At 42.1% G+C, this 17659-nt stretch overlaps 1 protein-coding gene across 4 annotated transcripts in view; it reads left to right on the top strand.

Moving 5' to 3' along the window:
* The window catches only part of MCCC1 (methylcrotonyl-CoA carboxylase subunit 1), a 78472-nt gene that overhangs the window by 46655 nt on the left and 14158 nt on the right, over positions 1–17659 (top strand). For all 4 annotated transcript variants that reach the window (XM_039478812.2, XM_074404598.1, XM_074404599.1 and 1 more), the window contains 5 exons: positions 2386–2513; positions 6517–6700; positions 9171–9280; positions 10880–11096; positions 13190–13276. In XM_039478812.2, coding sequence (XP_039334746.1) covers positions 2386–2513; positions 6517–6700; positions 9171–9280; positions 10880–11096; positions 13190–13276 — 726 coding nt within the window. The remainder of the gene's footprint in view (positions 1–2385; positions 2514–6516; positions 6701–9170; positions 9281–10879; positions 11097–13189; positions 13277–17659) is intronic.

Below are 17659 nucleotides of genomic sequence, written 5' to 3'. Positions count from 1 at the left end.
CAGCAAAGTTGAGCAAAAAGTACAGAGAATCCCCATATGCCCCTGTCTCCCCCGAAACCCCCAACACACAAGCTCTCCCCTGCACCAGAGTGGTACATTTGTTTCAGTCAATGACCCTGCATTCACACGTGATTATCTACCAAGTCCATAGTTCATATAAGGGCTCACTCGTGGTGGTGTTGAGTTTCGGCAAATGCAGTGATGTGTATCTACCATTGAACTATGCTATGGAATAGTTTCAGTATCCTCTGTGCTCTCTCTGTTCATCCCTCCATTCCCCCTAAATCCTGGTAGCCATTAATGTTTTTACTGCCTCTATAGTTTTGCTGTTTCAAGAATATCATATAGCTAGAATTATGCAGTATATAGCCTTTTCAGATGGGCTTCTTGTCTTTATAATATGCGTTTCAGTTTCCTCCATGTCTTTTCATGGCCTGATAGCTCATTTCTCTTTTTATGCTGAATAATATTTCATTGCCTCAGTGTCCCACAGTTTATTATCCATTCAGCTACTGAAGGACATCTTAGTTGCTTCCAAGTTTTGGCAATTATGAACAAAGCTGCTATAAACGTCCTGAAAATAATCAGGCTTTTGTATGGACATAATTTTTTAGTTTATGTGGATAAGTACTAAGGAGTGTGCTTTCTGGGTCATATGGTAAAAGAATGTTTAGTTTTGGGAAAAACTGGCAAACTCTCTTCTCAAGTGACTGTACTATTTTGCATTCCTACCAGCAACAAAAGAAGGTTCCTGCTGCCCCAAATCCTCTGCAGTTTTTGGTGATGTCAGTGTTTTGGATTCAGGCCATTTGGTATCTCATTGTTTTAATTTGCACTTCCCTAATGACCTATAATGTTGAATATCTTTTCATATGCATACTTGCCATCTGTTTATCTTCTTTGATGAAGTATCTCTTCACATCTTTCACCCATTTTTTAAATCAGGTTGTTCGTTTTCCTATTGTTGAGTTTTCAGAGTTCTTTGTATATTTTGAATAACAGTTCTTTATTAGATGTGCCTTTGCAAACATTGTCAGTTTGAGATTTGTCTTCACTTCTCTTGACTTCCCCCCCCACTTTTTTTTTTTTTTTTAAGACAGTCTCACTCTGTCACCCAGGCTGGAGTGCAGTGGCACAGTTTTGGCTCACTGCAATCTCTGCCACCCAGGTTCAAGCGATTCTCCTGTTCCAGCCCCCTGTGTAGCTGGGATTACAGGCGCTCGCCACCATACCTGGCTACTTTTTTGTATTTTTAGTAGAGACAGGGTTTCACCATGTTGGTCAGGCTGGTCTCCAACAGCTGACCTCAGGTGATCTGCCTGCCTTGGCCTCCCAAAGTGTTGGGATTACAGGCATAAGCCACCACACTCAGCCCTAGAAACATTTTTAAAATGCAAGTAGAAGTCAATACAAATATATATATTATATATATCTTTTCTGTCTCTCTTTTGTCAGAAGATAGAGTTTGCAGTGAGCTGAGACTGTGCCATTGCATTTCAGCCTGGGTGACACAATGAGACTCTGTCTCAAGAAAAAAAATTGATTTTAAAATTTGCTGATGGGTTGTAACCACATTTGTAGAAACAGTTTTACATTGTATTCACTTTAAGAGAAAAAAACACAAACACAGAAGACTACAAGCTATATAATTTCATTTACATAAAATTCCAGAAAAACTACAGTGACAGAAAGCAGATTGGTGGCTTCCTGGATCCCAGGGCTTAGTGAAGGGACTGATTGCGAATGGGAACAAGGGAATTTTTTGGATGCTGGAAATGTTCTGTAGTGTCATTGTGGTTCTTCGATTGTATTCAACTGCTAAATCACACACCCACACTTAAAATTGTTACAGTTTGTTGTCTAAAATGAAACCTTAATAAAGTTAGGGAAAATTTTTTAGGGCTTAATAGATTGCCAGTAGATATTAACATAAGGTTTAGTTGCCAAACAATCTTTCAATGGGTTGCCAGCAAAAGGACTTTTAAAGGAAGTTTCTAGGCGCACACAGGCAGGGGAAAAAAGAGTGAGGTTAGAGTGAGATGGGATGTCATGGCTGAGGCTCCCGGGATCTTGGTGCCCTGAGGCAGTAACATGTGGTCCACCCTTGTTCTCACTGGTACAGCAGCTGAAACGGATTCAGAATTTGGGTTTATCATTTGCTCACAACCCCAAATAGACTTTTCCGTTGCCAAATTTCATGCAGCTCTCTATTTTTGACTAAGACTCATATGCTGTTGCAAATGCGAGGTATTTTCTTCATGAAATGCGAAGTGTTAACCATTAAATGAAGGCAGCAGTAAAACTTGATGTGATGCCTCGTGGGAAGATTTTGGTTTGCTACTGATGATACAGTGTTTAACATGACCATTGTTTTTTATCATTTAGGGACTGTGGAGTTTATTATGGACTCGAAACATAATTTCTATTTCATGGAGATGAATACAAGGCTGCAAGTGGAACACCCTGTTACGGAGATGATCACAGGAACTGACTTGGTGGAGTGGCAGCTTAGAGTGAGAATATTTTTTCTATTAAAGATCAGTCTTGGTGGGGCACAGTGTCTCACACCTGTAGTCCCAGTATTTTGGGAGGCTGAGGTGGGTGGATCACCTGAGGTGGGTGGATCACCTGCGGTCAGGAGTTCAAGACCAGCCTGGCCAACATGGTGAAACCCTGTCTTTACTAAAAGTACAAAAATTAGCCAGGCATGGTGATGGGTGCCTGTAGTTCCTGGTACTTAGGAGGCTGAGGCAGGAGAATCACTTGAACCCAGGAGGTGGAGGCTGTGATGAGCCAAGACTGTGCCATTGCACTCCAGCCTGGACAACAGAGCGAGACTCCGTCTTTAAAAAAAAAATGTTAATGGGAGGGAGGTGAGGGTTGAAAAACTACCTAAATGGTACCATGTTCACTGTTTGAGTGATTGTTTCACCAGAACCCAAACCCCAGAGCATTATGCAGAATACCCATGTAACAAACGTTCACATGTACCACCTGAATCTATAATTTACAAAAAAAACAAAAAACAGTCTTGAGAATAGGTTACTACCTTCTGGCCTGCTAAAACAGGTGTCATTTTGAACAGGGTTCAGTTACTGATGGTGTTGATGAGGACAGGAAGATAGGAGGTAAAGAGTGAAGCCACATTTGATGCTCTAGCTTGTTTTGATACTTTGGGGGCTCAGATTCACTCCTTCTTAGGCACGGGCAGCCAGCAGGTGAGCTTTTGTCACAGAGGCTTGCTCACAACCATCACCTCAAGGTCAAGCCTTATGGTCTACCAAAGGCCACAGCATTCTGGGCCCGGCCATCATTTGATTTTAGAGGCAGGGCAGATGCTAGGCAAGATGAAATGAGCTGAGGCAGAGCTGGGAATGAAGAGCTAAGGAAATGGGCTAGGACGATGCAAGTAAAGGGCTGATTTATGGCTATTGCTGGCCCATGAGTCAGTATTCATTCAGAGTAAATGTTTGGAAACTTTTAAAGCATTTTGGCATTGCTATGACATGTCTACTGTATTTGTCAGACATGTAAGTTTATAACTGTTCTTTTACTTTGGATAGTTTGACAAGCACTGGTATAAACTAGAATTCCACAAAACATACTTTTCAAAATCAAATAATAATAGCTTAGTCTGTTTTTGTTCTTGTTAGTAATAGATTTTACTTTAACCTTTTTCTTAACATGAAAAGAATGTGTTAGGTAATATAGACATTCCTGATATTGGTAGGGTTCTTGGTTCCTTATATAACCTGAATCTAAATTTTTTTTTTTTTATGGTGTGATGTTAAAGTCTTGATTGATAATTTTATCTTTTCAGAACTTCTGTGGATAATAGTATGATATTCCTTTTGTTGGTTCCTTGGGAGCGATTGGTGGTTTTAATTGAGCCAAAAGGTTCTTCTGGGGCTCCATATCCTAGGCCACTAATGAAAACCAGGCACAGCAAGCTAGTAAGTTTTAGTGAGTGTCAAGAAAAACTGTAGTGGCTTTGGAAACTTCTAGAAAGAGCATTTATATTTCCAGAATTCAAGGAAAAGGAGGATAATTTTTCTGAAGCATTGATCAAGAGAGTTTAGACTTTTGAAATCATAGAGATAAAAAGAGTTTCTAAGGATTAAGGGAGGAGAAAGCTTTTGGGCATGAGGGAAACCAGCAGACATTTCTTATAAGAGCTCGTCAAGGCTCTTCAGAAAGAGAAGCCAGCTTTTATTATCTGGGGAGGGCTCTAGAATGTAGGGAAGCTGCTGGACGTGGTTTGTAGAGTTCAAGGCATTTGGCGTCTGGCCCCAAACAGAGGTAAAACAAAGGGGCTCACATTTGGTGAATCAAGAGTTCAAGCTTGGCCGGGCGCGGTGGCTCAAGCCTGTAATCCCAGCACTTTGGGAGGCCGAGGCGGGTGGATCACGAGGTCGAGAGATCGAGACCATCCTGGTCAACATGGTGAAACCCCGTCTCTACTAAAAATACAAAAAACTAGCTGGACATGGTGGCGCGTGCCTGTAATCCCAGCTACTTAGGAGGCTGAGGCAGGAGAATTGCCTGAACCCAGGAGGCGGAGGTTGCGGTGAGCCGAGATCGCGCCATTGCACTCCAGCCTGGGTAACAAGAGCAAAACTCCGTCTCAAAAAAAAAAAAAAAAAAAAAAAAAAAAAAAAAAGAGTTCAAGCTTGAAGACCTGCCTTTGTAGTCAGAGGCTTCCTAGAGCAAGGGTTGGATGATGACCGATGTGTGTCCTGGGTTCAGGCTGCAGGTACAGATGGTTAATGGTGTTCAGGGAAAGCTGGTGAAAATGTCAAGGTTAGGGGTTCTGGAGAGCCACTGTCAGCCTGAGAGAACTCAAATGGCACCTATCTCCAGATACCCAGAGGCCTGACTGGGGCCTGTCTCTTCTGGGCTCAAGTGGAAGCCAGTCTTGGAGGAAAATGGACAGGCAAAGACAAGTCAAGGTGAACATAAGGTGGAAATGGAGCTGTCGAGTTAGAAAGATCTCATCTTGGAATATGGATACATCGTCATTCTATTTTTTAATAGTAAAACATGGATTTTGTTTTTTTGAGATGGAGTTTTGTTCTTTTTGCCCAGGCTGGACTGCAACCTCTGCCTCCCATTAAAGTGATTCTCCTACCTCAGTCTCCCGAGTAGCTGGGACTACAGATGTGCGCCACCACGCTTAGCTAATTTTGTATTTTTAGTAGAGATGGGGTGTCACCATGTTGGCCAGGATGGTCTCGATCTCTTGACCTTGTGATCTGCTTGCCTTGGCCTCCCAAAGTGCTGGGATTACAGGCGTGAGCCACTGCGCCCAGCCTCCTTTCATTCTTAACTGCTCTGGTTCCTGATCCTTCATATTTATAGATTTAAAGAAATTAAACTTTTGCTTCTGTTCTATACTTACCTGTTTAGTTGAATGTCATGCTAAGTTACTTGGAGTCTTTTTTCCTGTATTTATATTGCTTTCTCAGGTTGTCATTTTCTCATCTTGGAAAAAAACTTGAGAGTAAACAGAGAAAGTGACAGTATGTTCTCCCAGTCGCCTTTTTCGAGTTTATACTGCTTAGTTGAAGAGCGTGATTTGTTGTATTGACACATAATAGACAAAGTAGTAATAATTAGAGTAACAACAAACAATCCTGATCACCCTGTTTATAAATTGAAAAAGCATCGTAAAGCATCATGTTCCCCTTTCTTTTCTGTTTTTTTTTTTTTTTTTTTTTTTTTTTTTTTTTTTTTTTGAGACAGAGTTTCTCTCTGTTACCCAGGCTGGAGTGCAGTCACACGATCTCGGCTCACTGCAACCTCCACCTCCCAGGTTCAAACGATTCTTCTGCCTCAGCCTCCTGAGTAGCTGGGATTACAGCCGCACGTCACCACGCCTGGCTAATTTTTTGTATTTTAGTGGAGACAGGGTTTCACCGTATTGCCCAGGCTGGTTGTGAACTCCTGAGCTTAGGTAATCCGCCCACCTCAGCCTCCCAAAGTGCTGGGATTACAGGCATGAGCCACTGTGCCCGGCCTGTGTTCCCTTTCTGTTCTGCTTTTTCACCCACTTGCTGATGAAGAATACAATATAGGATGATAACGCCAGCCACACTTTTTGCGTGAATCTATTCCTAAACACTAATTATGTATTATTTTTAAAAAACAATTGATTTGGGAACTGAGTGCTAATGTTTTAAATGAAAACAGAGTATCTTGCCAGTAAGAAATTTTGGTTTTGATTATGTAGAACAAACACTGATTTTTGTATTTGTAAGGTAGCCATCACTTTGCCTGCTTTTTCCGTTTAAAAACTCGGATATCCAAATAATAGTGTTCCCAGGCTGCATCTGTTTTTGAATTTATTTTTGTTTTGCCCAATACTCAAGTGAGTAGACAAAATAATACTTTTTATTTGGATGCATTGCAAAACCTAAATGTACATTTTACCTAGGAAAAAAAAGCAACACCATTGATTTACTAAGTCTTATAGCTGCTATACAGTAGATTTCATCAGAAATACGATTCTGTTACCAGATTGCAGCAGGAGAGAAGATTCCTTTGAGCCAGGAAGAAATACCTCTGCAGGGCCATGCCTTCGAAGCTAGAATATACGCAGAAGATCCTAACCATAACTTCATGCCTGGGACTGGACCACTAGTGCACCTCTCTACCCCGCCAGCAGACCCTTGCACTAGGATTGAAACTGGAGTACGGCAAGGTCAAGTGAATAAAATTAAGGGTCTCATTCTTTTTAAGTTTTTAGTACATTATTATTTTTGGACAGATTCTTATCCCTGAGTCTTATGGAAAGGTCTGGCATATTTTAAAATAAAGAATTTAAGTGATTTCCTGGTAACCATTACTTTTTCCCTTAGAAATTGTTATTTTTAAAGAATAGTGAGTCTTTTTAAACAGTGGACTCTTTTTTTGAGATTCAGCAGTACTTGGTCAAACCTAACCAGGAAATGTTTTGTGTGTACTGTCTTACCTTTTTTTTTTTTTTTTTTTTTAAACCTTGCCTTGTTCCAAAAATGATTTAAGATGGTTGATATCTGCTATGCTCAAGGCATACTGCGTTCAAGGGACATAAAGTCAAGTTGGAGAATTAATACATAAACTTAGTACAAGCTAAACAATAATTTATTTATTTATTTATTTATTTATTTTTGAGACAGACTTTTGCTCTTGTTACCCAGGCTGGAGTACAATGGCACAATCTCAGCTCACCGCAACCTCCGCCTCCTGGGTTCAGGCAATTCTCCTGCCTCAGCCTCCCGAGTAGCTGGGATTACAGGCACGCGCCACCATGCCCAGCTAATTTTTTGTATTTTTAGTAGAGACGGGGTTTCACCATGTTGACCAGGATGGTCTTGATCTCTTGACCTCGTGATCCACCCGCCTCAGCCTCCCAAAGTGCTGGGGTTACAGGCTTGAGCCACTGAGCCCGGCTATAAACAATAATTTAAAAAATTACAGCAAAGAAACAGTTGGAAGAGCTGTGACATTTCAGCATATGATTAATGACAGTGGTCATAACTAGTGATTACTTAGCACTTCTTGCTTACTGACGCTGCCAGGTGATTTTTCTACGTGTGTTCGTTTCACCATGAGAACTGCCCTGTGAGTAAGTTTTATTATCATCCCTGCTTTCTACATGAGGAAACTGGAGCACAGAAGAGTTAAGTAACTTGTCCAGGGTCATTCTTGGAGCCAAGATTCAGACCCAGGCAGTCTGGCTCCTGAGTCAGTGCTCTGGAGCCTCCACTGTCTCCTGACATCTTAATTTCAGTTGATGGAATAAGTTATACAGTGATGGGATATAGCAGTTCTCAGGGGTAAGAGCTTATGTTAGACTGATATAATCAGGACAAGTTTGTTTTTGTTTTTTGTTTTTTTGAGACAGAGTCTCACTCTGTCACCCAGGCTGGAGTACAGTGGTGTGATCTTGGCTCACTGCAGCCTTTATCTCCCTGGCTTAAGCATTCTCATGCTTCAGCCTCCTGAGAAGCTGGGATTGCAGGTGTGCACCACCATGCCTAGCAGACTTTTTTTTTTTTTTTTTTTTTTTTTGTATTTTTAGTAGAGACAGGTTTTCACCTGGCTAGGCTGGTCTCAAACTCCTGGCCTCACATGATCTGCCTGCCTCGGCCTCTCAAGGTGCTGAGATGACAGGGGTAAGCCAGCACGCCTGGCCAGGACAAGCTTTTAAGAAGACGACTGGAATGGATTTAGGTAGGTAGATTTAACAGCACAACAAAGAGTGAAGAGAAGAGAAGAGAAAAAATATGTTCGAAGAATAGTAAGAAAATACACGGCTGAAGACATGGGTTGAAGATGAATCATATAGTGTTTTGAAAGCCAAAATGAGGATTTAGGACTTCTTGAAAATAAACTGGCAGCATTTTGAGCACTCTGGATAAGCCACAGCAAGATTTGGTAGTTAGTAGACTTTTTAACTTAACAGCGAAGCATCTTAACTCTGCTTGTCTTATGGATTCCTTCCTTTCTACTGCAGGCATCTTTAATCTTATCAGTGAGGACTCAGGGGTTCAAAGAGGTCAAGTGACTGCCAATATCCTGGAAAGACCCCGTAACAGTGTTTTTTACAGCACACCACATCCTTTCCACTTGAACCATTTCTAACCAGTGGAATGTCCTCTGGTTCAGATTCTTGTTCTTTAGGACTGTAACCATCACAGTGATGATAGCTGCCATTGGTGTATCACCTTTGCCAGGTGTGGCACTTGTCACTTGATTGCCACTCTTCCTAACAACCTTGCAGGACAGAGGAATTATTACACCTGCTTGACTGGTTCAGAAACTGAAGGAGTGGAGGGAGGGGAGTGCTAAGGGCAATGTGAGAGGGTAGTGGGAGATCGTATTGACTTTCAAAATGAGAAGGGAAAAGAAGGTTCAGAAGAAGACAGGACAGAGAGAGCCAGGTCGTGTGCCACTGATCACCATGTTAGGGCCTGGTGCTGGTGGGCGGCCCACCCTCGTTACACTTGCCAAGTTTTCAAAGCCCTCTGAACCTCAGGGTTCTCATGAATAAATTTATGGCAATGTTATTTATCATGTAGGGGTCTATGAGGATTAAGCGTGAAATGTACATAACAAAATGTCTTGCTCGTTGTGTTTTATTCCTTTATGTTTTGACTTGAAGGGGTTACCATGGTTTTCAATTTCAGGAGATGAAGTTTCTGTGCATTATGACCCCATGATTGCGAAGCTGGTCGTGTGGGCGGCAGATCGCCAGGCGGCGTTGGCAAAACTGAGGTACAGCCTTCGTCAGTACCATGTGAGTGACCCGAGGCCATGCCAGTGACCTTGATGTGTTTGGTCAGCACCAGAGGTCAGCCTTTGCCTTTGGCGGGGCCTTGGTCTTGTCAGTGTATTTCCTATTTCCATCAGTTGCCCAAACAAAAATAATTTCTTAGGGGAGAATGTTGCACGGGCCAGAACAGGGTTTGAGGATTTGTTGATTTCAGTTGCAAAAGAAAGATGACGGAAGTCTTGTTAGTGTCAGTGCTGTGTTTCAGGGAAGTCCTGTTCACCCTGTAGGTCAGGCCGGCTATAGCTGGTACCTTAGTAGGTTTTTTATTTTTCCTTAGAGCTGCCCACAGTAGAAGATACTTAGGAAATAAAAGCAGATGTTTTCTTGAATGTTGTTTTCCCTACTCAGCGTGACCTACAGTCTGGTAATTTTTCTCTGAAGTAAAATAATTATGTTCAGTTTCATCCCTTTGATAGAGTTTGTTATTTTTCTGTAGAACATTGATTTCCTTGGTGCGGAAAGTCCCATACCACACTGATTTAGCTCAGAGAAGGATTTATTAACCCAGTTATTCAACTTGTTATATGTTAATAATTGATCAAAGCTCTGGTTTCTGTGGCTCCAACCACACTGGCCGCTTTGCCACTTCTGAGACCCACTCAGCATGGAGCCATGCATTCCTGTCCAGTCTTCTGGAATATTCTTCCCCCAACATGATTGCAGGGCTCCCTCCTGACTACCCTGCTCTCCTGCTCTGAGCCCTTTTCCAGGCTGCCCCATTTAAAGTGTGACCTTTTGTTATTCTCCGTCCTCTTAGCCAGCCTTCGTTTTCTTGATGGCCTATAGCATTATATTAGATGCCTGTTTACAGACGATGTTACTTGTTTCCCTAGAATGTAAGCAGAGGCTGTAAAGGCAGGGACCTCATCCCTTTTGTTCCTCACTGTGTCCCCAGTGCCTGCATCAGAGCCTGCCACCCAAGAGATGCTCTGGAAATGGCTGTTAAAACGAATGAAGGAATGGATGAGTGAATGAACAAACCCACAGCTCAGAGCTGGTTTTACTTTCAATCCCATTTCTTGGTGTATTTGGGTTCATTTTATGCCTTTAAAAATTTTTGTATCAATATATAAAATTTGGATTTGAGTGTTAGAAGGAAGCCTTTTGAGGTTATTTAGTCCTGTCGTCTCCCCACTATAGCAGTCCTGCTTGTGGTTTGTAGTCTTCCTGTTTTCTGGAAGTATTCTGAGCAGCAAGTCTTCAGTACTTTGCAAGTGAATTTCACTTATGTTTCTTAACATGGATTACTTTCCTAACCTGAGTCAATGAAGTGCCTCTATACTGCCTACTATAACGGCATTTCCTGCCTCCACTTTGTCATATTAAAATGTAATTTTAAGTGTTAAGTCTGGATGGATACAGTAATGGACATAGTCATAGTGAGGTGAGTTTTTGTTTTGTTTTTCCTGAGAATTGTCCTGTTGCCACATGGTACCTGAGTAGGTTTTTATTTTTCCTAAGAGTTGTTCACAGTAGAAGATACCCAGATAAAAAGAGCAGATGGTTTTCTGAACATATTGTTTTCCCCACTCAGGAGGAACTGGGGCTTTATTCTCTTCCTAGATTGTTGGACTGCACACCAACATCAACTTCTTACTTAACCTGTCTGGCCACCCAGAGTTTGAAGCTGGGAACGTGCACACTGACTTCATCCCTCAGCACCACAAAGAGCTGCTGCCCAGTCAGAAGGCTGCAGCCAAAGAGTCTTTATGCCAGGCAGCCCTGGGCCTCATCCTCATGGAGAAGGCCATGACCAACGCCTTCGCTCTCCAGACACATGGTATGGAAGACTCTTCCCTTTCTTTCCTCTGCTTGTCAAGTGTTGCGAATCAGCGTTGAACGTACTTTTCTCTCTCTATGGCCCCCTTGCCTCTCTTTTCACCTCTCAGTGACTGACACCACTCTTTGCAGATGAGTTTTTTAGTATGAAGGAAAGCTCTTGGCTTGCCATGGATGTACCCATAAACACTATTTAACCCATTACCTGTAGCGTCACTAAACACCTAACACTGTAGAAATGGGCCTCTTTTCAGTCAAGCGCTTGTTCTCCCCACATCCTATGCTAACTTCTTACCACTTCTTCTGTTCGCCACTCCTCAGGGGCCTGCTTCGTTACATACTCTGTACCTGCAGCAGCTCCCTTTGTCCCAGAGTCTAAAGACGGAACACAGGAGACTTAGATTCCCTTGGGTTACCCATGGCTTAGTGTTGAATCACTTCTTCCTCTCTTTCCATCCTGTGATTGTCTACCTGGAGACTTCATAGCGTCATAGAATCCAAGCATAGGAAGGGCCATAGCAGGCATCCATCCTGGCTACCGCCCACATGCATTCCCTCCTACTGCAGCACACCCGCTAAGTTGTTGCTCAACTTCTTCCTAACACCCCAGGAAACTGGAAATTCATTACCTCATAGGGTAGCTTAGAGTTTCAGCCAGTTCCCCATTTGAAAGTTCTTCCCTTTAAATTGATACACAGTCTCAGCCCTCACAAACTTGTTGCAAAGGCTAGCTCTGACCTTTGGAGCAAACAGAATTTTTAAAAATCTAATTGATTTTTATCTTTCGTTGGTAATTATTTTTATCACCCTATACAGTTTGAGCGTCCCAAATCCCCAAATCTGAAATGCTCCAGAATCAGAAGCTTTTTGAGCACTAACATGACATGCAAAGGAAATGCTCATTGGAAGATTTCAGAGTCCAGATATTTGGATCAGGGATGATGAGCCAGTTAAATATAATGCAAATAATCCAAAATCCCAAAAAAAAAGAAAAATCTGAAATTCAAAGCACTTCTGATCCCAAGCATTTTGGATGAGGGATACTGAGCCTGTATTATTATAGGATCCCCTATTGGAATCTTTAATTTCTAGATTCATTTACATTCATTCAGGATAGCTATATTGAAAGCTTAAATTGTAAAATGTTTTAAGTGCCGAAAGCTGCATCTTTAGAAGATTTTATCCTCATTTTATCCCTTTACATGGAATGAAAATGCATCTAAATATGTCCCATATGATATTCCTGAGCCTGAACTTAACATTTTTAGAATGGAGTGTTCTCTTACTGTGACCTTCCTTTTAAAAGTTTATAATTGGTACAGAGATGAGATTCAGAATAAATGACGTCAGCTTAGCTTTGCTGAAGCTCCTGGATATTGTCCAGCAGAGGAGGTACACCCAAATGCCCATAAAGGGCTAGGCACTGTGGTTCATGCCTGTAATCCCAACGATTTGGGAGGCCTGGGGCAGCTGTATCACTTAAATCGGGGGTTTGAGATCAGCCTGGCCAACACATTGAAACCCTATCTCTACCAAAAATAGAAAAATTAGCTGGCCATGGTGGCGTGCACCTGTAGTCCCAGCTACTTGGGAGGCTGAGGCGGGAAAATCACTTGAACCCAATAGGTGGAAGTTGCAGTGAGCCAAGATCATGCCACTGCACTCCAGCCTGGGCAACAGAGCAAGACTCCGTGTCAAAAAAACAATGCCTCTAAGGGCTGGGCCAACAACATAGAAGAGGAAAAGAGGCCAGGTGAAAGAAAAGTAGGGAATAGTAGATGCTTTGGTGACCTGGAATGAGTATGAATTTGCCCCATCAAAGGGGGTGACCGTGGTGTAGCTTATGCCACCGCAGGATGAGGGTTCAGACTGCAAATACTCAGATTCTTCAGTAGATGCTAGGATTTTTAATATGAAATTCCAAAAGATATAAACAAAATTAGCTCTTTAAACCTGAAACAATGAGAAAACCAAAAAAAAAAACACATCTGAGCTGCCAATTTAGGACTAACGTTTTATGTTTTCTTTTGTAAGGTGTAAATTTCATAGGCTTGATACTCATAAATTTGTTACTGAATTTTAAATTTTTTCTAGATCCGTTCTCTCCATTTTCATCTAGCAGTGGAAGAAGACTGAATATCTCTTATACCAGAAACATGACTCTTAAAGATGGTAAAAACAGTAAGTAATGTTTCATTAAAAGAGAAAGGTGAGTCATAGAAATGTAGCACATTGCCGGGCGCGGTGGCTCAAGCCTGTAATCCCAGCACTTTGGGAGGCCGAGGCGGGTGGATCACGAGGTCGAGAGATCGAGACCATCCTGGTCAACATGGTGAAACCCCGTCTCTACTAAAAATACAAAAAATTAGCTGGGCATGGTGGCGCGTGCCTGTAATCCCAGCTACTCAGGAGGCTGAGGCAGGAGAATTGCCTGAGCCCAGGAGGCGGAGGTTGCGGTGAGCCGAGATCGCGCCATTGCACTCCAGCCTGGGTAGCAAGAGCGAAACTCCGTCTCAAAAAAAAAAAAAAAAAAAAAAAGAAATGTAGCACATTAACCTGAAAAAGAGGATTCCAGCCTGGTCACGATCAGTTAGTTACATTTTTAAAATGCCTACCCTGAACATTGGAAGGAAATATGCCAAAATAATAGAATTGATCAGCTCTGGGTAGTAGAGTTCATGATACCTGCTTTTCTTCTTTGCAGTTTTCAAATGTTTTGTAAATATTCTAAAAATATGTCATGAAATAAACATAACAAAACAGCTGAGTTGAAATATGCCCCAGAAAACCCCCTTGTCCCCAACTATTCACACTTTTTTTGGCTTTGCAGTTTTTCTGCAGTGAGAATGTATACTTTTAAATAAGAAAAACAGTATCTAAAATTTTATCAGAGAGGGATGATTGCCCACTGCTCAGGCGATGATTCAGGTAGAAGTGGGTCACTAGAGAGCTATAATTTGTTAGGTGTCTTATCTCATAGAAGTTTTTATCTTCACAATGTGAGGGGGCGTCACTGTTACACCCATGTATGGGTGATGAAAGCGTGGATGATAAGATACAGAAGTGAAGTAATTTAGTCAAGGCTAGCAAGTGGGTGGAGCTAGGATTCACACTTACTCTTTTTGACCTTGACTCTCATGCTGTTTCCACCATTTTTCCAGTAGAAAATTGATTTTTAATTGTAAACTAATTTGAGTTGGCTCGATTTACGGACTGGCTTACTTTAACTGAAGTCAAAAGAGGCTGACATGTAACCAGAAGGCAGCTTACAAACTTTTGGCTGGAGCAGTTTAGCAGCAGGACCAGAATTCTATGATAGCTGGTCACTGTATCCCTTCTGCTATGAGACAGTTTGCGTGGGAAGCCCCATGGGCACAGAGTCAGAACTCAGAGTGCTAGCTAACCTCAAATGTGAGATGTCATTGAACTGTGACAGTTCTGTTACAAAAATGTGCCTCCCAGGTAGAGCAGAATCCTCTCGTCAGCTGATCACAGAACCCTCTTCTTTGGACAGAGGAAAATCTTTTTTTTTTTTTTTTTTTTTGAGATGGAGTTTTGCTATTGTTTCCCAGGTTGGAGCAGTGGCGTGATCTCGGCTCACTGCAACCTCTGCCTCCCCGGTTCAGGTGATTGCCCTGCCTCAGCCTCCTGAGTAGCTGGGATTACAGACGCCCGCCGGTACACCCAGCTAATTTTTGTATTTTTAGTAGAGACGGGGTTTCACCATATTGGCCAGGCTGGTCTTGAACTCCTGACCTCAGGTGATACGCCTGCCTCAGCCTCCCAAAGTGCTGGGATGACAGGCATGAGCCACTGCTCCCAGCTGGAAAATCTTTTTTACTTCACCTCTATGAAGACACTCACTCACTAACAAATATTTTGTTCACACTAGTTGGTTGGGTCATAACTCCAGTTATTTTTCAGTCTTGAACCTAGATGGTCATTACCGTAAGTACATTGGGCATATTGTCAACCCTTTATAACGAAAATTTGTAGACATCCTTTATATAGTAGCATTCTGCAAATAGCTAGCCCATCCATTTAAGCTCATTTCATCCTGAAAAGACAGCCCCCAAAATCTGGAAGTATCTTACTCTAGATTCCTATATGCTAAATACAAGTATCAAAAGCAGTAAAGTTTCACTGGCCTCTTCGACCTGAATTAAACAGAAGAATTACGTGTGATTATAATTCATATAAGCCAACTATGTTATTTGGCATGGCTCTTCACTAAAGCACCAAGCACTAATTTGAAGTATGCTGGGGGTTTTGGAATTAAAGTTTTAATTAGAAAATAAATACATAATTGAAAAGCCGACATGTTTGCTGTTCACTAACACCCTTTTGGCAATATTTTATGAAAATAATCCAAGTCTGTATGAAACAGCTTTCAGAAAAGGTTATATAGCTAAGTCTCCAAAAAATGCTAATTAGCAATGACGAGAATTAAATAAAGAGAAGTGCATGAAACAGGAAGCTTCAGAGACCAGGCCAGGCACAGTGGCCCACACCTGTAATCTCAGCCCTTTGGGAAGCCAAGGCAGGAGAATTGCTTGAAGGCAGGAGTTCGAGATCAGCCTGCGTGACATAGTGAGATCCTGTTCCTATTTATAAAATAAAAGTTGATTAAAAGAAGAAAAGATACCAGAAGCATTTATGAGTCTAAAGCAGAAACAACTTCTGTGACCTCAGTGAGAATGACCAACTATTTTAAGTATTCAAGGCTTGAAAACTGTTCTTACTTTGCTACTAGAGGTCATGTTTCACAGAACCCTGCCCAACTTCAATGATAATTTGAAGCTAAGATTTATTGAGTATTTGGTATATGTCAGATACTGTGTTAAACATTTTCCAAAGATTGTTTCATTTGCATTTTCAGAACAGGCCAATGAGATTGGTGTTATTATTAGTATCGACTTTATAAATTACTAATCTCTATACCAAGGTCAAGGCTCAGAGATACTGGTCATTTTCCAGAAGTCACACCAAAAGTAATTGGTGGAATCAGGATTTGAACCCACACTCCAGGATACATGTGCTAACCTAAAGCTGCACACATGCCACACTTGTATACGCTATTAAATGTATAAGAGGATGTTTAAGGTCTCTTGTAGGTGACAAGATATCTAGGGTAGGATTTTCCTGGTAGTGTCTTTACTGTGATCTGCTGGCATTCGTGCCAGTTAAATGCATGTCATATTTTATAAATTCAAAGAAAATGGCTGTGGTGTAATTGGAGGCACTTTCTCCTAAGAAGAGCTAAAGCCTGTTGACATGATATGTCAGGGTGGAGAAGTTTCTTTCATTTATACATTGAGTACAAAGTTTTTGATAAAATAGATATGCCAAGTGATGCGGAAAAGAGTCTTTGTCCCTGTATTCTTTTCTCTTAAGGAATTTACCATTTGGAAGTGTGTGTGTTGAGAAGATGGAAAGCGTGGTGGTTGAGAGTGCAGGCCCTGGAGTTCACGTGCTTTAGTATTTGGCTTTTGTGAACATTTTTATTTTGGTAATTTTTCTGAAACAAGTGATAGGAAAATCACTCTTTATAAACCAGGATGAGGGGAGACTCATAGTGGTGTTTTGTATGCAGAGGAGGGAGAATTAACTCTGGCCAGGTGGACTCTTCCCAAGGACAGCGAGCCCGATGTGAATAGGCAGTGGGGTTTCTGTGCTGTGGCTGGGCACCAGCAGTGTAGTGAAGGAGAAGCGTTCAAGCGATTCTCCTGCCTCAGCCTCCCAAGTGGCTGGGACTACAGGTGTGCACCACCACGCCCAGCTAATTTTTGTATTTTTAGTAGAGATGGGGTTTCACTTTGTCGGCCAGGCTGGTCTCAAACTCTGACCTCTGGCGATCTGCCTGCCTCAGCCTCCCAAAGTACTGGGATTACAGGCGTGAGATACCACGCCCAGCCTAGGGAATGTTAATTGTCCCATTTTCACATTTGGTTGGAGCATCAGGCCATCCATGGAGGAGAATGGTAGGAAATAAGACTGAGAGGTTGGGACGGTCAATATCAGACCAAGTATTTAGAATGGGGTCAGGACATTAGCTCCGAGTATTCAGATGAGAAGCGGGAAGATCCCAGAGGACCTCCTCAGATGAGTCAGGCCTGAGGCAGGAGAGAGCAGTAGGAATGGCAGGAGAGGTGCATAGGACAGGTATTTAAGGGAAGAATTTGAGAGCTTTGTCGTAACTGTTGCATGTGGAAAGCAAAGGAGAAGGATGAAGCAAAGACGACTTTGAGCCTGGAAGACAAGGAGCGTAGGGGTGCCAGTCAGGGAGCTCACAGGTCTAGAGGAGAAGAAGGTAGACGGAGAAGATGATTTGTCGGCCCCGCCATATTCCTCTGAATTCACCAGTGGAGGATCCAGCTGGGAATGACTAATCAGAGGTCACCTGGAGAAGGAAGGCTAGGGCTGGAAACAGATCTGAACTGGCAGCATCAAAATGATCATTGAAGTATCAGAAGCAGACAAATTGATTTTTATCTATGTACTGTACCCCACAAAACTTTAGATTTTCATCTCCTCGGATAGTCAACCAGTTCCATACTCATGTAA

Source organism: Saimiri boliviensis, chromosome 8, assembly GCF_048565385.1.
Source record: "Saimiri boliviensis isolate mSaiBol1 chromosome 8, mSaiBol1.pri, whole genome shotgun sequence".
Classification (NCBI taxonomy): Eukaryota; Metazoa; Chordata; class Mammalia; order Primates; family Cebidae; genus Saimiri; species Saimiri boliviensis.
This window is presented reverse-complemented; position numbering and strand designations above follow the sequence as displayed.